This window comes from Palaemon carinicauda, chromosome 27 (assembly GCF_036898095.1).
Source record: "Palaemon carinicauda isolate YSFRI2023 chromosome 27, ASM3689809v2, whole genome shotgun sequence".
Lineage (NCBI taxonomy): Eukaryota > Metazoa > Arthropoda > Malacostraca > Decapoda > Palaemonidae > Palaemon > Palaemon carinicauda.
The window spans coordinates 91,171,755-91,194,940 of record NC_090751.1 but is presented as its reverse complement, the minus strand read 5'-3'; the positions used below and the strand labels follow the sequence as shown (position 1 = coordinate 91,194,940).

General features: G+C 41.9%; 1 protein-coding gene across 8 annotated transcripts in view; it reads right to left on the bottom strand.

Moving 5' to 3' along the window:
* Positions 1 to 3,627: 3,627 nt before the first annotated feature.
* LOC137620797 (Na(+)/citrate cotransporter-like) overlaps positions 3,628 to 23,186 on the bottom strand; it is a 158,571-nt gene continuing 139,012 nt past the window's right edge. For all 8 annotated transcript variants that reach the window (XM_068351237.1, XM_068351236.1, XM_068351243.1 and 5 more), the window contains 6 exons: positions 20,655 to 20,777; positions 17,653 to 17,862; positions 16,032 to 16,126; positions 13,514 to 13,794; positions 4,763 to 4,900; positions 3,628 to 4,540 (listed from right to left, as the gene is read on the bottom strand). In XM_068351237.1, the coding sequence (XP_068207338.1) occupies positions 4,406 to 4,540; positions 4,763 to 4,900; positions 13,514 to 13,794; positions 16,032 to 16,126; positions 17,653 to 17,862; positions 20,655 to 20,777 (982 nt within the window). In that variant the 3' untranslated portion in view covers positions 3,628 to 4,405. The remainder of the gene's footprint in view (positions 4,541 to 4,762; positions 4,901 to 13,513; positions 13,795 to 16,031; positions 16,127 to 17,652; positions 17,863 to 20,654; positions 20,778 to 23,186) is intronic.

Sequence of the window (23,186 nt, the reverse complement as noted above, 5' to 3'; positions counted from 1 at the left end):
GAGAGACTGTAGGAATCCTGTGCAATCTTTCTGGACTTCTCTTGATGCCTTCATTTCCGCATGTACTTAAAAATCCTTCTTTCCCTTAGAATACTAGACATTCATTTCGCAAGCAACCCTGCAATTGAATTCTTGCTTGACTGTGGTCTCTATGATGATTAGTGGAACCCTTAATATTGTCTCTCGAGAACTGTTGAAAGGATGGGAAATACAGCAGTGCGCTCTAACCCAATCAAGGCTTGGTCTTGCCGAGCGCTGGTAGCACCTGCACGGACTCGGCATAACTAAACATTCTTGGGGAAGGAAGCATTCCAAATGTGTCACCTTTTGCCTTGCATACTCTGATTATCTTCCAGACTACTTGCACTCCAGTTACATACCATCCCTCCCACTAGTATACGTGGAGAGATCGGTCAGTGGATTAAAGCACTGTGGCATTTTGATGCATTCGAGATAGGACCCGAAACGTCGCCTGTTCCAGCCGTACAGCATAGAAGATCCAGGTCTGGAAACTGTTACAGCCTGACATCTTTTTGGTCTCTGGGCTGGGAAAGCGCAGGTAACCGGCGTACCAGTTCTCCTGCGACTAAAATAAACAAGAAAAAGACGAGAGTTCCGATCGCTATGGTTCCTATTCGCATGCACTGTGGCATGCGGATTACAGTATCTAGTGGGAAACTATTATTGTGGAAAACAAGAACAAGGAGACAGGTCTTGCTAGGAGTTATCCACACCAGAACATTCCCTTGAAAATGAAAAACTGAAAAGCACAAGGAAAACTTCTAGAGATCTTTCAGTCCAGACAAGACCTGCCACTGCTGTCTTCTAACGTTATGGTGTACTATACTGCAAAAGCTGGAATAATGAAGATAACAGAAGTAGAGAGAGCCAAAAAAAATTTCAGCAAGGTGTCCAATGAGCGTGGTTAATATCAGAGTTGTGTACTGAAAAGTGTTTTGGGTAGGGAAATATTCCTAACGAGACCTCAAGAATGTGCCTGGATTGGCACCCGAATACATGCATTCTAGTCATGTCCCTCACAATCATACAAAAGGGAGAATGTCTTCAATCACGCGGCTGAGGGAGAGAAGATCAATCATACAGACTGCTCAAGTAGTAACTGAAAGTTTGTACACTGGTGGCAATCTAAAACTTAATGTATGATCCCTTAACACTTTGTGATTATCCTGCACGTGAATGGTAGCTTCGTAAACCTCATGTGATTGATTGTCCACATGGTATTATGTTCATGAAGCCAATACAAGTGGATGATCATGTTTGTAAAGCCTGTGCACATGGACCACTGAGCATGGATGATGGACTTTTAGACAAACATTGCATTCATGGCAAGTATTTATGAAGCTCATGCACGTGGATGTTCCTGATTGTGAAGATAGTGTCTACTATGCTGTTCATAAAGCTTGTCTTCATGGATCTGTGCACACCTGGATGATAGGCTCAAAGACAATCTTTTACATGGATAATGTTTGCGAATCTTTTACGCATGCAAGATCGCAGTTTTAGAGAAAGTAATAAGGTACGAGCCCGTAAGCTTGGAGACCTTGTGCACTTAAAGTATATGCTTGGAAGCCTACCGCTTCAAGACTGCTTATTGCTCAGAAAATCTGAAATCTGAAGACACTCCTTTACCTAAGCCAGATCTCTTCAGGGTAGCTGTCACCTTCTGGTGGCAGGTAAAGGCTTGGAAACAAGATAAGAACAGAGAGCAAGGGAAGTACATACCAATACCTCTTCCTGGAATAGAGTACAATAGTTCATGTATGCCCTATTATCCTCTTAGGAGAGAGAGAGGAAAGATTGTCCAAGACGGCAGAAAAGCACTTCATCTCAACCGTAAGTCTGTGAAGTCTCTTTCAGGACACGAAATGAGTGCAATCTCTCCGAGGGAGAGAAATTATAGGAGTCGAGTGTGCCAAGCTCCTATTGATCAGACTTTACGACTTCATCTTTGTGTCCTTCTAGAAGTTTCAGTCATGGCCTTAAAGATGAGACTGGGGAAGAGAAAAACTTACTAGTCTTGTTTGGTCATCTCAGAGACCGAACAAGACTTGTAGGTAGTTGGCTGGCCAGGGCACCAGCCACCCATTGAGATACTACCACTAGAGTGTTATGGGGTCTCTTGACTGGCCAGACAGTACTACGTTGGATCCTTCTCTCTGGTTACGGTTCATTTTCCCCTTGCCTACATATTCACACACCGAATAGTCTGGCCTATTCGTTACATATTCTCCTCTGTCCTCGTACACCTGACAACACAGATTACCAAACAATTCTTCTTACTGCACTGTAATTGTTCAGTGGCCACTTTCCTCTTTGTAAGGGTAGAAGAGACTCTCTAGCTATGGTAAGCAGCTCTTCTAGGAGAAGGACACTCCAAAATAAAACTATTGTTCTCTAATCTTGGGTAGTGCCTTAGCCTCTATACCATGGTCTTCCACTGTCTTGGGTTAGAGTTCTCTTGCTTGAGGGTACACTCGGGCACACTGTTCTATCTCATATCTTATTTCTCTTCTACTTGTTTTGTTAAAGTTTTTATAGTTTATAAAGTGATATTTATTTTAATTATGTTGCTCTTCTTAAAATATATTACTTTTCCTTGTTTCCTTTCCTCACTGAGCTTTTTTCCCTGTTGGGGCCCCTGGGCTTATAGCATCCTGCTTTCCCAACTAGGGTTGTAGCTTAGCAAATAATAATAATAATAATCTAGAGCAAGGGTTGGTGGGCAGAGCTATACCCTCCACCAGACAGGCAACTATATCTTGTTAAAAGTTTAAACATCCAAAACAACTTTCCTGGAGTCATTCTATCAAAAGACAATAGTTTGTATTTATATAGGAACATACAATTTTACAAAAGTATCCAACTACTAAATTACCATCTATGGTTTGTTCATTGTTAATAGACATTAAGAGCTCCACACCAAAATATGCTAAACAAAACTTCCACAATGAGCACACTGCTATCACAAATGCATGAGTATTATGCAAATTTCTTAAATCTTTAATATTAATACCAACATCTGTGAATTTTATTAGCCTTTACTTTTCTGCATTAATTTCATGAAGCAATTTTTGCCATTTTTTTAAACTTAGGTTATAAAGGGGCCTAAAGAACTCATAACATTGTTTTGTCTCTCATTACTATAAACTTTACATGAAAGTTTTGCGCAGTCAGATAATGGAAAGGAGCCCCTCTATAGTTTAAGAGCTAACACTCAGAGTTAACTACTGTCCAGTAATTGTTCAGTGGCTACTTAACTCTTGGCAAGGGTAGGGGAGACTTTTTACCTATGGTAAGAAACTTCTAGGAGGACGACAAAATAAAAAACCTTCCCCTCTAGTCTTGGGTAGTGCCATATCCTTTTGTACCACAGTCTTCCACTCTTTGGGCACTATTCAGTTTCCTTTCTTCGCTAGCTACTTTTCTCTGTTGGAGCCCTTGGGCATATAGCATCCTGCTTCTCCAACTAGGGTTATAGCTTAGCTAGTACTATAGAATCCTAAAGTTTAAGGCCTTTATCAAGGACATCACCTCTAGTAAGAAGGCAATGTAAGTAACTTTTCTATAAATTGGATTTATCCAAGGACCATAGCATACCCAGTACAATTTACTTGTATTTTAAATGTATTTATTTAAAAATCACATATTCATCTCTGTAATCTCACATCTATCAAAGATATTCTATCAAATATAAGAAGTTTAATCCTGCTTTTATACACAGAAGTGTTAAAAGATAATATTAATATTGTCCCTAAACCATCTATTAGTTAAGTTTACTGTATAAATATTAAAACTAAAATTATAAGTATTCTAAGGACATCTATAGGTATTCAACGGTAAAAAATAAATATGAATTAATTTAAGTGTTAACAGCATTTTCCTAGCAGTTTTAAAGTTTTTCTAAAAAGTATTGGCAATAAAAAGTTACATTAATATTACATTAAAAACAATCCAATTGTCTGTATTTCAAGGTTAAATTCCTTTCGTAAAGGTAGACTTTTTAAGTAGTTATATACAGCCTTATAAGCAAGATAATTTTTTTTAAAGTCATCATTAATTGAAATTTTGAAACTAATATCGCTTCTGATAAATATTCCATATTTAGGACTCTGGAGATTTACTATTTGGCCAGCCAAACTGTCAATAGTAATTCAATATTGATGTGTAAGAAATCACGGGATTCTACTGAACACAAAATTACCGAATCTCAAGAGACAGACTATTACATTAATTCTTTTTAGAGCCCAAGACTTGAAGGTAAGTCGACAGAGTTCATCCACAAGTTTGAATGAAGTATTTTCCTCCCTTCCATTTATCCTAACCACATTGGTTGGTACATTAAACTAGAAGTACACCTGTTACTTTACAGATATTTTCAATATTTTCAATGTAAGGCAGAAATAGTTGAATTTGCCCAAGGAGGCATGTGTTGCAAATCAAACAATGCCACACCCAAGGTGTTAATCATCACTGTTATCACTACAACACATATAATGTTCATCAGGAATCCAGCTTTCATCTGAAAATAGAGAAATGCATTATTATGTAGCCTTGATAAACCCATCTTCATCTTTAAATTAATCAATTACTGTACATGCCATATTAGCTATTAAACTGATGCAATTCAGAAGTAATTATTACACTAGTTATATTCATAATGGATTAATTTTATTTTTCCAACTAAAGAAGCTGGATCAAGCAAGCAATTATCAAGCCATTCCACGGTGAAATAACTACTTACCATGTCTGCACTCTTCATGTTTGCAGCACTAAACACTATAGCATTTGGTGGTGTTGCAACGGGTAACATAAAGGCATAAGAGCAACACACAGCTGCTGGCAACATTAGATACAGTGGATTTACATTGATGTTGAGAGCCTGAAATATGGAATTGGGTGTCAAAATTTGTACTAACACTATTGATTTTTCAACTTTTAAAATCATACAAAATGAAGATATTCCCATTTTGGTCTACACCTTACAGGAATTTGGCCTTTGACAATTACCATTAAAATTAAAAGAGCAAATTACTCTAAACTACAGTGTCAGCATACCTTTAATGTGTATTAATAGCCTTCAGGGGTACCATACCCTCCAAATAGCAAACATCAAAATTAAGATTTTAGCCAATTTACATATTTACTATACAACTTTAGCCAAAATCACAAATTTTTAAGTAATTTGTATTTTTCCTAACATACTTACCTAGAACTACCTTCTTAGGAGTTACTGGTAACTACCTAACTTTTTGTATAGTTTACCCTCTTTCCGTTTTCTACGGGGGTCAACCTCAGGCAGTGTGGTATGTGCCCTGAGGCGACCCGGGGTAGGGCAGCGTGCTAGCTCAGGTCGAATCGTCAGTAAGTTTCGTTGGAACAGGTACTACTCTATCCTGCAGGTTCTCGGGGAAGGATGTTAGGAAAAATACAAATTACTTAAAATTTGAGATTTGTTCCAACACTTACTTACCTAGAACTACCTTCTTAGGAGACTTACACTTTAGGAGGTGGGAGTGTCCTGCAGGGATCAGAAGTCGACGGGGAAGCACGCGAGATAGGGAACCTCTAAGGAGGTCTTGGTTCCACGACCACTAGAAAACTGCACGTAAAGAAGGGGAAACTATCCAAAAAACTCACTTTAGTGTCTAATGGCTTACCTTTTCAAAACCAACTCCGATATACGTCCTCTTGAAGGGCGTTCCTTCAAGTGACTAAGGTCTTTTCAACATCTTCCTGGCCTGGACGGTCCGGGGAAGGAAGGAAAGGGGGGTAAGGTTAAGGAAGGAACTAGTGTCTCTTGGCATTAACATCCCCGATTACCCTGGGGCTATGACCTTAGATCACTTGAAGGGCCGAAATGATTGGGCCAATGGAAAACCTTTCCAAGGATTTTCTCTAGCAATCTTTGAGATAGTGTTCCGTGAAGGTGGACTGTCTAGACCAGGTCCCAGCCTTCAGGATCTTTCCCACAGCCATGTTTTTCTCGAAGGCCAGGGAGGTGCTCAGACCTCTAATATCATGTGGCCTTGGTTTTCCTGGGAGAGGAGTCCCAGAAGCCACGTAGGCCCTCTTTTATCACCTGCCACAGCCAGAAAGAGATAAGAGTTCTTCGAAACCGGTTTCTTCACCCGGCCTGTTGAGATTAATAAATTTTTGATCTGAGGGCGGAAATTTGCGGTCCTCTCCAGATATTTTCTTACTGTTCTCACGGGATATAAGAGTAGATCCTTTGGGTTGTCAGAGCGAGGGATGGCTGGCACCAAAAAACCATCAAACCGAGGATCCCAACACGCCGGGTTCTATGTCTTCGCCACAATGCTAGGGACGAACCTAAAGGTAACTTCTCTCCACCCTTTAGAGTGTGAGACCTCGTAAGAGGTGCCGTGTAACTCACCAACTCTTTTCGCCGAGGACAGGGCTAAAAGAAAAGCTGTTTTAAGGGTGATTTCTCTGTCTAGTACGTCCCTGAGAGGTTCAAAGGGTGGCTCTGACAGAACCTTGAGAACTCTGGCTAGGTCCCGTTGCGGAACCTGTACCTCCTGGGGGGAACATTGTTCAAAACTGCGGATGAGCATAGAGATGTGCCTTGAGGCTCCCAAGTCAATGCCCCTAAAGAAGGAAGACTTGACCTAGGGCTGCTCGAACTCCTTTGATGGCCGGAATGGACGAACCCACGTCGTCTCAGGTACACCAGAAAGTCTGCAATACCCTGGATTGACGCCCCTAAGGGCCTGATGTTCTTTGACGCACACCACTTCACGAAGACTGCCCACTTTGCCTGGTAGACTACTGCCGAGGAACGCCGTAGATAACCCGACATCCTTGCCCCGGTTCTCGATGAGTATCCTTCTTTCTTCAGGAGCTTCTCGATAACCTCTACGCGTGAAGGCAGAGGGAACGTGGGTTTTCGTGCCACCTGTGAAAGAGAGGTTGACGCAGGAGGTCTGGCCTGTTTGGAAGCAGCGAAGTAGGACGAAGAGCTAATTCTTTAGGTCTGAGAACCAGTCTCTCTCCGGCCACCAGGGCGCTACCAAAGTCATCGACCGGTTGGACGACACTCACTCTGTTAAACACTTGCCTGACCAAATTGAAGGGAGGGAAGGCGTATACAACAAGATCGTCCCAGGGATGTTGGAAGGCGTCCTCGAACACTGCCGACGGGTCTGGGATCGGAGAACAGAACACTGAGTTGGACGTTCAGACGTGTGGCGAATAAGTCCATCACTGGGGAGCCCCACATTAGGATGACTGCCCGAGCTACCTTCGGGTGTAGGGTCCACTCTGAACCTATCACTTGACCCGCCCTGCTGAGGCCATCGGCCATCACGTTCCTCTTTCCTGGGATGAACCTTGCCGTCAGTTCTATCCCTTCTCCTGTCGCCCACTAACAGTTCCGTGGCTAGGGCGCATAGGACCCTTGACTTCATGCCTCCCTATTCCTGTTTCTTTACATACGCCACTACTGTGACGTTGTCGCACATTAACGCCACAGTGTTTCCTCGCAGGAAGTGTACAAACTGTCGACACGCCCTCAGAACCACTATCATCTCCAGGATGTTTATATGGAGAGACGCCTCCTCGCTGGACCACTGTCCTTTTGTCGATTCCCCTAGCAGGTGTGCTCCCCAACCCTCCTTCGATGCCTCCGTGAACAACAGCATCTCCGGGGGATCGGGGGCGAAGGGCATTCCCTTCTCTGTGTTTGACCTGATGTTCCACCAAAGAAGGGTCTCTCCCGTCTTCGGGAGGACTGGGACTATTTTGTGGGGCTCCCTGCCTTGGGTCCACGACTCCTTCAGATTTCACTGTACCGGCGGAGCCCGAGTCTCCCTTGCGGTACTAATTTTCCAGCGAAACCAGATGACCCAGTAACTTTGCCAGTCCTTGGCCCTCCTGGGTTGTCCTGTCAGGAAGGGTTGAAGGATATGTTCCAGGTTGGCTAACCTCTCCCCTGAGGGGAAGGCTCTTTACTAACTGGGTGTCCAGGACCATCCCCAAGCAAGTCATTCTGGTGCTGGAGACTAGTTGGGACTTCCCTAGGTTGACCGTGATCCCTAATACCCTGCAGAGGACGAGCAACATAACGCCTTGCTCCTTCAGTTGTTCCCTTGAGGCAGAAAGCAGCAACCAGTCGTCCAGGTACCTGAGCAGTCTTATGCCTTTCTCGTGTGCCCATGCCGAGATCGTGGTGAACACCCTCGTGAACACTTGCGGGGCCGTCGAAAGGCCGAAGCATAGGGCTTTGAACTGCAGGACACTGGACCCCCACTTGATTCTGAGGAACTTCCTGCTGGAGGGGTGCACGGGGATTTGAAAATAGGCATCCTTGAGGTCGAGAGACATGAGGAAATCCCCCCTCCCTCAAGGCTGCTAGCACTGTCTCAGGGGTGTCCATTTCGAAGTCCGTCTTTGAGACGAACTTGTTGAGGGCTGAGAGATCTATGACCGTCCTCCACCCTCCTGTCGATTCCTCCACAAGGAAGAGCCTGCTGAAGAAACCCGGGCGGGGGTTCTCCACCGTCTCTAAAGCTCCCTTGGCGATCATGGACACTACTTCCTCTTGTAGTGCCGACCTCTTCAAGGGGTCCTTTGGAACCAGCCACTCGGCCCGAGGGGCTGGGATGAGAGGGGGAGGCTCTTCTAAGAAAGGAGTCTGTAGCCCTCTTTCAGGACTGTCACCGTCCAGGGATCCGCACCGAGATCCCGCCATGCTTGCCAAAAATGTCTGAGGAATCCCCCTACTAGGGGCTCCTGAAGGAGTAGGGGGCCTCTCTTCCTACCTCCTTCTGGAGGAGCGGCCAGAGCGACCTCTCCTAGAGTTACTGTAGAAGGGTCTGAAGGCTGACTGAGGGGCTACGTTGGTCCTACGGGTGGGCTGCCGAGAGGTTTGACGCCAAGGAGCTGACGGTGGGTCTCTTCGAGGCAGCAAAGGGGCGGACTGGGAGGAGTGAGGGACGTCCGCTGAGGCTCTTCTAAAACCAGGCTTCCTCATGGGGGGGGGGGGGGCCTAAGGTCCATGTCTCTCACCCTCCTCACTTTCTCCATCGTATCCTCCACCAATTTGACGGGGAAAATGTCGTTTCCCCACACGGAGGAATTCCTCAGTCTCCTAGCTTCTCTGTCCGGTAACTTCCCCACCAACTTACTAAGTACAGTATCCCTCTTTCTAAGTACCCAGTTCGTAGACAGGGACTGGGACGACAAAAACTTAAAGGCCTTGCCTCCCGAACTAACTAGCTCCTTCAGCGTGGCCTGATTGTCAGGAAGGGAGAGGTCATGGGACGCCTGAAACCCCACCAAGTCGCAAGACCACCAATCCAACCAGGAGGAACTTAGACAAGGTCCTGTGCCATGTCCTCCATCATAGGGGCTTCTGATGGGGAAAAGCACACGGGGGCAGTGGTGGCCCTGTCTTCCGAGGCTCCCTGGTTCAGTGAAGTCACTGCTGTTCTACCGCACGGGGTCCGCCGCGATGCCCTACTGGGAGGTAGAAACGTTTGAGACTTCAGCCCTGGAAGCAGCCTGGAGGAACTCTGGCTTCTGGGGGCCTCTGCCAGTCCTGCCAGGTAGCTATCTATTTTCTCCATCCCCAACTTCACGTCCGGAGCGAGAGGGAGAGACAATGAAGGCTTTTGTTGCACAGGGTTGACGGGCTTAGGGCTTAGCTTCGTCTAATCGGTGGTGTCAACGAATTAGGGCCAGAACCTTACGGTAGGAGGAGATTTTGTCAGACGAGCACTCCCCTCCTTCCACCCGTCACCAGTTCCTCCGTACGGGGGTACTCCGTGACGGTAGGAAAGGCAACGCTGAACTGGTCTGCCCCGTGGGGACGAGGGTATCCGTCATGGGAGTACCATGTTCCACGGGGGACTCCGTGGATGGGGGATCCATGCGGATCGACGGGAGCCCTTGGTGCTTTAGGAAGGCCTCCAAGGTGCCCGTGGTCGACGCTAAGCCTTCCTTCATAAGATACCCGTGGTATGGGCTGCCCCGTGGGGACGAAGGTATCCGTCATGGGAGTACCTTGTTCCACGGGGGACCCCGTGGATGGGGGGATCCATGCGGACCGACAGGCGCCCTTGGTGCTTTAGGAAGGCCTCCAAGGTGCCCGTGGTCGACAATAAGCCTTCCTTCATAAGACTTACATCCTTCCTAAGGGAAGAAGAAGTGGAGGCCACTACACGGGGGGCCTGGTTCGACCCCTCTTGCCGGGCGAATGGTCCGAAGGAGGAGGTAGGAGGATGAGGCACAGAAGGCAAGGCTCTAAGGAGCCACCCGGAAGCGGCCGTGGCTGTGGTAACCTTAAATAGCTCGCTCCAGTGCACTGTGTTGTTCACCCACTCCTTGGACTTGCTCTTCTTGGCTTTCTTCTTAAAGGAAACGTCCAAGACTGCGGGGGGAAATCCTCACCATTTCCCAGGTGTGGGAGGCTGCAGAAACACGGGGGGTAGCGTAGACGAGGGAGCGATTGAAGTACCTGAAATAAGCCATGATGCTGGGGAAGAATCCACACTTGGATTCCCCCACATAGGATCTTCCGAGGAGACGGGACCTGCGGGCACCAGGACCTCACCTCCTACCTACACTCCTGTACTACTCTCAGGCCCCACACTTGCCTGCCCCACACTAGACACTTCCCCCACAGGAATATCAGACTCTTGGGGAAGGGCAATGGGCCTCTTCCCCGCAACGGACTTACCTCGTCCCCTACTCTGGGTAGGGGAAGAAGGACGGGAGCTACGGTCTGCCGAGATTTCTGGGGAAACCACAGGCGACGAGACCCTGGATTCCTTAGGCAACTTCTTAGCCGCCGCCTTCTTCTTCTTAGTCCCGAAGAGCACCCAATGGATCTCACTCCAGTTAGGACACTCCGGGCACGTAGAGGCAGGGGAACACACTTTCCTCTACACGTGGAGCACAAGGAGTGGGGATCAATCTCAGGTTGATCCAAAACGCAATGCTAATACACCCAGAGACACAAGGAGGCAAAGGGAAAGTGAAAGGGAAATACGGGGGTAACACGCGGAGCACAAAGGATCGGGGACACAAAGGGTCGCACAAGGTAAGAGAGAGCGCGGCGAGATGTTGATCACGTCGCGACCAGAAACTTACTGACTATTCGACCTGAGCTAGCACGCTGCCAGAGCCCAGGTCGCCTCAGGGCACGTATCACACTGCCTGAGGTTGATCCCGTAGAAAACGGAAAGAGGGTAAACTATACAAAAAGCTGGTCGGTTAGGTAGAGTTACCAGTAACTCCTAAGAAGGTAGTTCTAAGTAACCGTGTTGGAACAAAGTAAATTTAAGCCGTACATGGATTGTAGCCCCACCCAGTTGGTTTAAAAGGCCAACAATTGTAACCCATTTAAAGGAACACTACTTTTCAGCAACACTGCTATTTTCCTTTTTTTTTTTTCTGATAGTGTGCTATTGGTAGTGATTTCTGGCATTTCTCTTTTCATATTTCAAAAAAATAGACTAACACCCACAACTGAATTATAGTCCAACAACCCGAAGAGAATTGATAACCCCAGAGCTTTGAAAGTGGGACTATTTATGCAGTACAGCACAATGTCTAGGGATTTGGTATTGTAATGACAAACGGCACAAATTTGCCGTTAAAAAAAAAAAAAAAAAAAAAAAAAAAAAAAAAAAAAAAAAAAAAAAAAAAAAAAAGATGGCGAGTCTGAACACTTATCAAGACGAGTTAGTGGAAATAAGAGTAAATTTTTAAATTAAAACTAATTGTTTTCTATAGATTCAATACAGTATACTGTACGTTAAAAATGCCGAGTGAGAATAATGCCAATTAAATAAATAGCCTGGGTAACATACTGAAAATACCAAGTGTTCTGATATTGTACTGAAAACCGAAGCACTAACTCAGCTATTTTTTTTAGGGGGAGGGGGTTCAAATATATACCAAAATTATAAGAGTAGGAGCTGCCTAAAACAGCTCACTAAGTATTAAGTGGCTTTTTTTTTGGATAACATGTTAAATGTGCTAGAAGGGCTTTCATTAGGAAATATGCTATTGGTGAGATGTCACAGGTGATGAGTTATAAGACTGTATAGTATATACCTTTAACCACAAGAGATTTTAGGAAAATAGGAATGTGCCATATGTAATCAGTCTAAAAAAAAAAAAAAAAAAAAAAAAAAAAAGAAAAAAAAAAAAAAAAAAAAAAAAAAAAAAAAAGGGGGGGCGATCTTTGAGAGCATTAAGCTAGTGATTTCTTAATGAGCAATAAATAAATGACCATCCTGCACCCACTTAAGTATATATACTGAGGTGTAAATTAAAAGTCTAAAGGTAATAAAAGGAGCACAAAAATCTCCAAAACACAAGAAGATTAAAGTATGAAATTTAATTAAATAGGTTAAGCATTTTGAAAGTATTACTTCACCAAATGTGTCCACATATCAGTCCTATCTCTACAAAAGTTCTTATATTCTTAGTGACTGCATTACAATGAATGCAGAAGAATAGTACATAATTCCATCTAGTTATCATAAGGCCACAATTAATAATTTACCCACGAGGTTAATAATGTGGTAGAAAGAAAGTTACTCTAGCTAATAAGCCACAGGATCCAGTTTTGTGCAATTTTTTTTTTTTTTTTTTTTTTTTTTTTTGCCAAAGCACAAGGATTGAGAGGTTGTTATGTAAATAGCTTTAACTCCATAGTTGCTGATGTGGGAACAAATGGGCTAGAAATGAGAACTGGAGATTAAGATTCCCTTAGATTTATAACACCATTGCTACTTTTCCAATGAACTCTACACAGGGCAGACGAGATTTAAGGTTATGGTCTCAGCCATAACCTGAATGTCGCAAAAACTGTCATATCAATTTCCTTGAGGTGCCAGGTTTTGCAAGGCAGGCCCACATGTCATCTTGTGGATGCTCCTCCACAAATGCACACAATGTGAAAAAGAAAAAAAAAAAAGCTTTGTCAAGGGCAGATAACATGCATACTGCTCTGCAGCTTTAATCAAAGAGGATACTCTGTGTTGGCAAGGATGGCAGAACTTAACTGCCAGTTATTACAGACATCATTTTCAGCAGAGTTTCAGCTTGGATGAAATCATGCTCGTATTAGGGTTAAGGGATTGTATTCGTGTAAGAATAAACTAATGAAATCATACTGTAACAGTACTTGGAACCATCCTCTAGAAAACATTTGTCACATACTGCTTCAAGTTGAGCATCTTTAGTAGTGCTGGTATTAAGTAATTTGCAGAGTATCAAGAGTCTCTTCATTAAGCTTTCCTTTCATCACAAAGTAGTGCCCAACTTCAAAAATATCTAGTGTAATTTTATTCAATACCAACTGAATCTATGTATGCCAAACACTAATAAAAAAAATAGTTACACCAAAGTTTCTACAGGGACATCTTGCATAAACAAGATGGTTAAACCACATGAAAATGCCATATCAAAACTTTACTGAAAAATTTTAAGTACTTCATAACTCGGAAGATTTTCTCACCATTTCCTTAAGCACTGGGAGCAGAATGGAGGCAGTTGCAGTGTTGGAGGCTACTTCAGTTAGCATGGCTGTCATTAAAGACACTACAAATACTATAGCCTCTTTGGGCATTACATTGAAAGCCACAAGTTGTTCTCCAAGCCATGCCGAAAGTCCGGATTTGTTGGCTCCTTCAGCCATTGCAAAACCACCACCAAGCAGAAGCACGACACCCCATGGAATTTTCTCTTGGACAACTTGCCAGCTCATGCAGGCTGGAGATGGTGTAGGGGCTTCAGGATCTGTAATTTGAGAGAACATTAAATTTCATGAGTATCAGATTTTTAGTGTAATCTTTTTCATAATTATGCAAACCCGAGTACTTTAATAGGAGTATATTTTCTACTATTAACAAAGCTACAACACTAGTTGGAAAATCAGGATGCTTTGAGCCCAGGGCTGCAACAGGGAAAAATAGCAAATGTGGAAAGGAAACAAGTAGTAAACTACGAGAAGTAATGAAAAGAAAAAATATTTTTAGAAGTTTAACATTAAAACAGATCTTTCATGTTAATATAAAGATAAAGAGAAAACAGAACAGTGTGCCCAAGTCTACCCTCAGGCAAGAGAACTTGCCCCAAACAGTGAAGACCACGATAGAGAGGCTATGGGACAAACCAAGACTAGAGAACAATGGTTTGATTTTGGAGTGTCCTCCTCCTATTAGATAAGCTTACCATAGCTAAAGTGTCTTTTACCCTTACCAAAAGGAAAGCAGCCACTGAGCAATAGCAGAGCAGTAGTTAAGGGAGATCAATGCTGTTTTTCCAAGGACAAGACAAATTCATACCACTTTAGGTGACTTGGGACATCTCCAAAATGCATACAATTTTTGCCTCAACAGTCTGTTTTGTGACCCCAGTGCAATTTAACCCAAAAATAAGTGCTTCTCAAATTCTATCTCTTCCCTTACTACTTTATATATCGTAGTAATCACAGGTCTTCATACTGACTATATGACTTCCACCAAATTAGTTTAGTTTTTTTCTTAATTATGGTAAAATTAACCCTACAAATCAGGCAAATAAGAAAAAATTATGCAAAAAATGGAAAAGGATGGTAAAGGTGAGATTTCATTGTTTATACTGTACTCTCTCCAAGGTTTCAGTGAAATGGTTAGTAATCTCTGTTCTGTTATTATCAGGTGTATGTGGAAAGAATACACCAGACTAGTTGGTGTGTGTGTGTGTGTGTGTGTGTGTGTGTGTATAGGTAAAGGAAAAATGAGCCATGACCAGAGAGGAATCCAATTGAGTACTGTCTGCCTAGTCAAAGGACCCAATAATTAACGGTAGTACACACTCAACATGAAAAACAGCTTATGAAATTTTCCCTCGGCGAAACAAAGAATCTTAAGGCTTCATGAAAAATGTTTTGGACTACAAAAGGAGGTTACGAGAGCCCGACCATGTCCGAGACTGATTGTAGAATAAGCACCGCCAGACCGTACTTTCTTCATCTTCCCGCACTCCCATTTGTTATCTCCCTACTCAGATGCTAGATGCCACCACAAGATCCTACTCTCCTATTGATCCACATTTATTGTATTGTATCCCATTATGCATCTACGCATTGGCATTCCTTTTTCTTTTTGTTTTGGCAGCGCTATCGTACGCATTGACTAGCGTTTGTGGTTTCGCTTTCATAACTACTGTATTGTACTGAATCATGTGTAATATTAAATTACGTTACTAACCATGGGTCCCAAGAAAGTAGCTGATGTCCAGGGAAAGAAGAGGACTATGCTTTCTGTGGAGCAGAAAATGGAAATAAAAAAGTACGAGGTTGGCATCCGATCAAGTGCGATTGCGAAGGAATATAGCTGAAATCCATCTGGGATAGGAACTATCCTGAAGCAGAAGGAAGCCATCAAAGCAGCAACACCTAAGGGAGAGACTTTTCTCCTGGAAGAGGATCTACGTCCATGTTGAGATGGAGTGTGTAGCATTTTCCGCAGTTTGTATCCTCCTCTACCGCCCCACCACTTCGCTCTCGGACATCACCTGACTCCAAAGTTAAGGTTCCACATACAGTATTTGTAGTTGTATTTTTGCTGTTCACTCTAATTATACATTTCTTTCATTGGTAACCAATGGTTGAGTTATTGTATCCTTTTCATAATTTTTTAATGTGGAGTTTTTATAGGATCTGGAATGAATTAGGCTATTTACATGTAAAAGGCAACTCTAAGACTAAAATATCACTGTACAAAAGCCACTGCGGAACCAATTAATTTCGTGTCGAGGCATTACTGTATCTCAATTGGTGGCTTGTGCCCTGGCCAAGCTACTACTAGCTTTGCTGAAAATTTTCCAATTAAAGAATGAAGGTTTGTGTTTGGGTAGGAGCAATTGCATTGAAATAAAAAATTTATAAAGTACAATAACACTTAAGTATCTCAACATGTTAAAATACTGTAGTATTGTATCAAAATTACTTCACTTCATACAAGTCAAACTTATTTTAGGTAAACTTTCACCTTTAGGATTTCTGAAGCACCAGAAATTTAATCTTGCTGGTAATATGAACAGAAGAGTAACAATTAACATTGCTGGAGTAGCATCGTCTACTTCACTGAAAAACAAGAGAGATCAGTCTTGATAAGTACGTCAAATACAAAATATATTTAACATAACTGTTGGGTGGAATGCTAACTTAATCATACTCTTTGTAAGCTCTGAATTTTTCAACCAAGACAAGGCATTTGAGAGGATACCAAGAAAGGTAAAGTTAGGCAGTTTTAGGAAAGACTGCAATAGATGTGTTGGACAAGTTGAACAGGATGTTTTATTAGAGATGAAGGACAACAGTAATGAAAGCCTTTGGTAAATATCAAATGTATGAACTTAAAATTTGTTAGCAGCAAAGATAAGCATTTCGCCCTGTTCAATTTGGGATTATGAATTTACAGAGTGGAAAGATTAGAAAGAAATATCCATGGGAATTTGCAACAATTTGGTGGTTACATGTACAGCAAAAAAGGCAGAAAAGGTACACTTGAATTGTGTATGAAGATAATTTTGGGTAAAATAGGCTATAGTGTGTAAAGTTGGAAGGGGAAAGGATAAAGGATTCTAATACCTTGATGTCCTTAATGCCATTAGGGAGGGTGTGAACATGTGGTTAATCAAAGGATAAATATGGATTTAAGAGAGCAACAAAAGAATGCCAAGTAAACTTAAGAATAAATTAGCTACTACTGATATTACAAACAAAACTGAACAAACATAAGAGACTGCAGAGGTGGATTTTGAGCATCATGCTCTGGAAAAAGCAGATGAAAATCAAAATTAGAAGTGCCCAGATGGTGAAAACTACGAAGTATGCAATTTTGCCAAGACAATTTATGTACTGTATGTGTAGGTAGTAAGGATGGTTGAAGGGGAGGAAGTAAAAGGGACTTTAGAATCTTTTATGGGTGGGAGGGGTAAAAGAATAAGGTGTCATGATAAAGTGAAGGAGATTTGGAAAGTGTCTGGCTGAGGAGATGCTTCAAATAGAAATAGTTATCCAAGAAAATACAAGGAGATAGACTGAATAATATGAATATGGTTGGGATGTAGACTGAATAATATGAATATGGTTGGGATGAAGATGGTGACCATTATACTAATTGGAACACAGTAAGTATAACAGGGCTTGGAGTAAGGAATTATATATTTTCATACCAGAAATAAGTAAGGTTATAAAAATTTATATTCTTTTATTTTATTTAGTAATTTGGGCAAGAGAATCCAGTGATATGGCCAGGGAGGCCATTCAATAACCCCAACAAGAAAGCCTCACAGTTTCAGTATGAAGGGAAAGTTTGAGAGGTTGGACAGCAAGCTGGAAGGAAAAGAAAGTAATGGAGATTTAGTAGATGAAAACCAGAGTGTTTGCATCCAAGAGTCAAAACAATGCCCATTAGCAGTTACTTTCAAATCTTGAATATTTTGATAATATTCCGTACCGTTTGGTAAGCTTAACGATTGTCTTATCTACATAATTGTCAGCAGGAGTTTTCTATGATTTTGCATCTGAATTTTATGCCTTCCACCTCTAATTTCCTCCAAGAAGCAGAAAGTCACTGCTAAAAATATTCAGCATACTGTACTTACATTCCCTCAAAAGATTCTTTGAACCATGAAGCCCAACCAGGGACAAACTCTGGGGCTCTGAAGAGCCACAGCAAAACCAATATTATGAAGAGTGTAAGGACCGTGGCTTCGTGATGGGTCACTGGTCCAAGTTCTTTATATTTCTGGTTGATTAGTCTCTTCACTGCAGCTGTTCGCTCTGGTGTAGACTGCTGAATGGGGCTTTTTTTTCTGAAAATAAGATTTTCAAGGTTGCTGAAATGTGAGGATTATTGTTCATAATTGCTGATATGATCTCTTGATATCAAGTACTGTCAAGGAAGAGATTTTAAAATATACTGAATACCAACAATTCTTTACTGACAAATGCTAAAGTTAAATTACTGTACTGGTATATCAGTCTAGCCCAAACCTATTTAAGAGTTAGGACAAGGACCAAATCGGGTATAAAAAGGACTGAGCTTTTTAGCATAAATATTTTTTCTGGCAATATCAAAGGTAATTTTTCATTAGCTTATCTGGAACCAAAGTAAAAAGTAACCACAACTTTTCTTTTAGCAGTTTAAGGATTAAATCTATTTAAGTAGGATTCTAGCACTGATGGTCCAGCACTTTGCTGCAGTAGAGGGGCTTGAGTGTCTCAATGATGGGCTGAGCAATGGCGGTGGGGTAGTTTATCCACCCTGGCAGTCTCAACCATACCGCTAAGGCCAGTTCTGAGAGACCAGACCAAGACTGGACCCCTATAGGCCTTCTCCTTTATTTCAGATAGGCAAAGGCTAGGAGAAGGAAAACTCCAAAATCAAACCAAACCAAACAAGACCCCAACGGCGGAGCTTCCCAGCGCCGGCGGAAGAGGGCAATGCCTATCGGGCAGAGAACAAGGCGGGCCTTGACATAAGAACCCGGCAGCCCGATGCAACCAACATCGGAGAAGCCGCCTGTCTCATATGTTTTGAGCCGCGGTGAAAACGATGTGGGCCAAGTGTGTGTGCGTGGCCGTTGCAAAGCCACGACCACCCAAAACAATATACCCAGCTACTGGCATTCTGTCGTTTCCTCCACCCTTCTTCTGATAGGAGGCTGATGGCTAACGACAGAACCCAATACTCGGACACGAGTGGGCGCCAACGACGAGTATTTGTATATTTTGAAAATTATCTGAAGATATTTTATACTGTATTATGTACAACTCGAAAAAATAAGTGAACAGTTGCAAATAGATTGAAGTGGACTGGATCATAAAATTTATACTTAAGAGGCTCCAGGCCGATAAAGCCATTCGCCACTTACAGGAAAAAATAATTTAAATATAAAATACTTGAAAAAAAAAAAAAAAGGGACAAAATCAGACTTATTAGAATTTACTCAAAACTTCACTTGACTTAATATAGGTGATGAGATATTTTATTCAAAATATACCCTTTTTTGGTGTATTGGGCTAAATTCTTTTGGCAATTCAAAAAGAACAGCTATGTTTACATGCATAGGATTATTCTAATAAAAAGTTCTCTTCTAAATTTTTGAAGCGACTGATTTGTAATAATCTAAGCAAAATTAAAGTTTCTTTAATTACCCACAAAATTACACTTCAAGAAGCTGCCTGAAACTAACACATACAAAGTCATATTTACCAGTTTTCCACTGGCTAGAAAATCTATAATGAACAAAGTATTTAGGTGGCGCCGTGGTGGTGCTTCAACAAAAACCAGCAAATGCAGTCGTTGTTGTATGTTGGATATGCAGTCGAAGAGTTTGCATTTCTGAATCTAGGCCATAAGACATGTCATGACCATGTGGGTGGGGAGAGAAACCTTCCACTTGTATTATGACTTTTATCAAGCAGTTTGGCTGGCAAGAAAGAGAAAAGAGGTGAAGCAAGACAAAGCAAAACATCTAGGGCCAGAAGGAATGCTGCAAAGTCAACTGATGTCGACAGCTCAGGCGGGCTTGCAAAAACAACTGATGTCGACAGCGCAGGCAGGCTGCAAAGACTGTCTACAGTGCACTGCCTGAGGTAGCAATACAAGGTATGGCTTTCCATTAACAGCAAGAATGCAGTTTTTCATATTTATGGAACCCAAGATAAAAGTAGTACACCTCATAGGGTGCATCATGTCATTACCAAAGACTATTTGTAGCAGTGTGTTTGGGAGTCCTTTGACTGGCCAGACAGTACTACATTGGATCCTTCTCTCTCGTTATGATTATTTTCCCTTTGCCTACACACAGTGAATAGTCTGGCCTATTCTTTACATATTCTCTTCTGTCCTCATACACTTGACCACCCTGAGAATACCAAACTATTATTCTTTTCGCAAGAGGTCAACTGCTGCATTGTAATTGTTCAGTGGCCACTTTCCTCTTGGTAGGGTAGAAGAGACTTTAGCTATGGTAAGCAGCTCTTCTAGGAGAAGGAGACCAAAATCAAATCTATGTTCTCTATTCTTGGGTAGTGCCATAGCCTCTGTACCATGGCCTTCCACTGTCTTGGGTTAGTTCTCTTGCTTAAGGGTACACTTGGGCACACTATCTTATTTCTCTTCCTCTTGTTTTGTTAAAGTTTCTATAGTTTATTTAGGAAATATTTATTTTCATGATGTTACTGTTCTCAAAATATTTTATTTTTTTTCCATATTTCCTTTCCTCACTGGGCTATATTCCCTGTTGGAGCCCCTGGGCTTATTGCATTCTGCTTTTCCAACTAGGGTTGTAGCTTAGCAAGTAATAATAACAGTTTACCTATAGCTTCACCTACTTTTTATCCATCTATTTAATCTAATGTAGCTGCTTGCTTCTATTTTTTATGTCCTACTTAACTTTTGCTTCAAAGTATCTTTTTCCCATAGTTACACAGGCCCCAGTGCCGACATTTATCCCCCAAATTAAGAGATTACTAAAATTTTGGAAAAACAAATTACGATAGTCTTTGTACATTTTGTTCTTGGTGTTTTATAAGAACACTGAATAAATTAGAAGAAAACTTCTTAACAGCAATTTTCTAAATACTATTCACTAATTACCTGAAAAGACCCATGAAAAGGACCTGCAGCCAGACCCAAGCCAGGATGACGCATATAATCATACCAGGGACATTGAATGCCATCCAGGTGGCAAAGTTCAATCCTGTTGGCTCGCTGAATGAGCTGCAATGTACAAAATAAGTTTCAACAAAAGTAGGAGAGATTTATTAGTAGAGTACTAAAACAGCTAAATTTTGGTCTAAGCCTTTATGTAAACTTTTGCAAGTCAAATATGTCAGATTACTAAGCAACAGATTAAACTAAATGAAAAATTTGGCTCAAGAATTAATTCCATTATATTTGAATACCTTTATAAACTGCTTAAAAAATCATGCTAATGAGACTAATATTTGTACTGCAACTTCTTAAAGCTTTACCAGGAGTGATATATATTATATATATTATATATAAACATTTAAAAAAATCCAATGGTAACCTATTTCATGTATACAAGTTAATTCAGATAAAAGCTAAAGTTGAAGCACATGCATAGGAAATGGCAGATTAAAAATGCACACCAAAGCAGCTTCACAGAGGTTACATGACAATCGTGCACACAAAGTACGCCTACGCTTTGTTTGAACCATCACTGGAATAAGAATCTTTTAATCAAGCCGTTGTTTGTTGAAAGTACTTACAATATACAGTAATTTGAGCAACCTTAAATGCATAAAAAGATTAAGCATCACACAAAAAAAAAAACCATACATAGTAGTGCACAGTCAATATTTTACTCTAATACAAGTAAGTTATCCAATTCACATAACCACTCAAGCGCAAAATAATCTACGTACAGTAATCATCAGGTTTTGATCTATTTACATAAATTCTAGTAAATTTGTAACATCAATGGAAAGAAAATATTATTAGGAGACTAAATGTTGCATAGTCTTGTCTTTTATACATACATATTCCAAGGCACTTACACTAATTTTGGGGGTTAGCCGACATCAAACTAATGGAAAAAAAAAAAAGGGGACCTCTCCTCTCTACGTTCCTCCCAGCCTGACAAGGGACTCTACCGAGTTCAGCTGGTACTGCTAGAGTGCCACAGCCCACCCTCCCGTTATCCACCACAGATAAAGCTTCATAACACTGAATCCCCTCTGCTGCTACCTCCGCGGTCATCCAAGGCACCGGTCATCCAAGGCACCGGAGGAAGCAGCAGGGCCTACCGGAACTGCGTCACAATTGCTCGCCTTTCATTCCCATTTCTAGCACGCTCTTTTGCTTCTCTCGCATCTCCCCTCTTATTACCCAGAGCTTTCATCACTCCATCCATCCACCCAAACCTTGGCCTTCCTCTTGTACTTCTCCCATCAACTCTTACATTCATCACCTTCTTTAGCAGACAGCCATTTTCCATTCTCTCAACATGGCCAAACTACCTCAACACATTCATATCCATTCTAGCTGCTAACTCATTTCTTACACCCGTTCTCACCCTCACTACTTCGTTCCTAATCCTATCTACTCGAGATACACCAGCCATACTCCTTAGAGACACTTCATCTCAAACACATTAAATTTCTGTCTCTCCGTCACTTTCATTCCCCATAACTCCGATCCATACATCATAGTTGGTACAATCACTTTCTCATACAGAACTCTTTACATTCATGCCCAACCCTCCCTTAACTGCCCCCAACACCTTGCATCCTTCATTCACTCTTTGACTTGCATCTGCTTCCATTCCATTTGCTGCAACAACAGACCCCAAGTACTTAAACTGATTCACCTCAAGTACCTCACCATTCAACATGAGATTCAACCTCACACCACCTTCCCTTCCCATACATCTCATAACATTACTCTTACCCACACTAACTCTCAACTTCCTTTTCTCACACACCCTTCCAAATTCTGTCACTAATCGGCCAAGCTTCTCTTCCTCATCTGCAACCAGTACAGCATCATCTGCAAACAACAACCGATTTACCTCCCATTCATGGTCATTCTCGTTTACCAGTTTCAATCCACATCCAAGCACTCATTCACCTCTCTCGCCACTCCAACATAAAAGTTAAACAACCACGGCAACATCACACATCTCTGTCTCAGCTCCACTCTTTATGGAAACTAATCGCTCACTTCATTTCCTAACCTAACACATGCTTTACTACCTTTGTAGAAACTATTCACTGCTTGCAACAATCTTCCACCAACACCATATAACCTCATCACATTCCACATTGCTTCCCTATCAACCATCACACGCTTTCTCCAGATCCATAAACGTAACATGCACCTCCTTACCTTTTGCTAAATATTTCTCGCATATCTGCCTAACAGTAAAAATCTGATTCATACAACCCCTACCTCTTCTAAAACCACCCTGTACTTCCAAGATTGCATTCTCTGTTTTATCCTTAATCCTATTAATCAGTACTCTACCATAGACTTCAACTACACTCAACAAACTAATACCCCTTGAATTACAACACTCATGCACATCTCCCTTACCCTTATATAGTGGTATAATACAAGCACAAACCCAATCTACTGGTACCATTGACAACACAAAACACATTA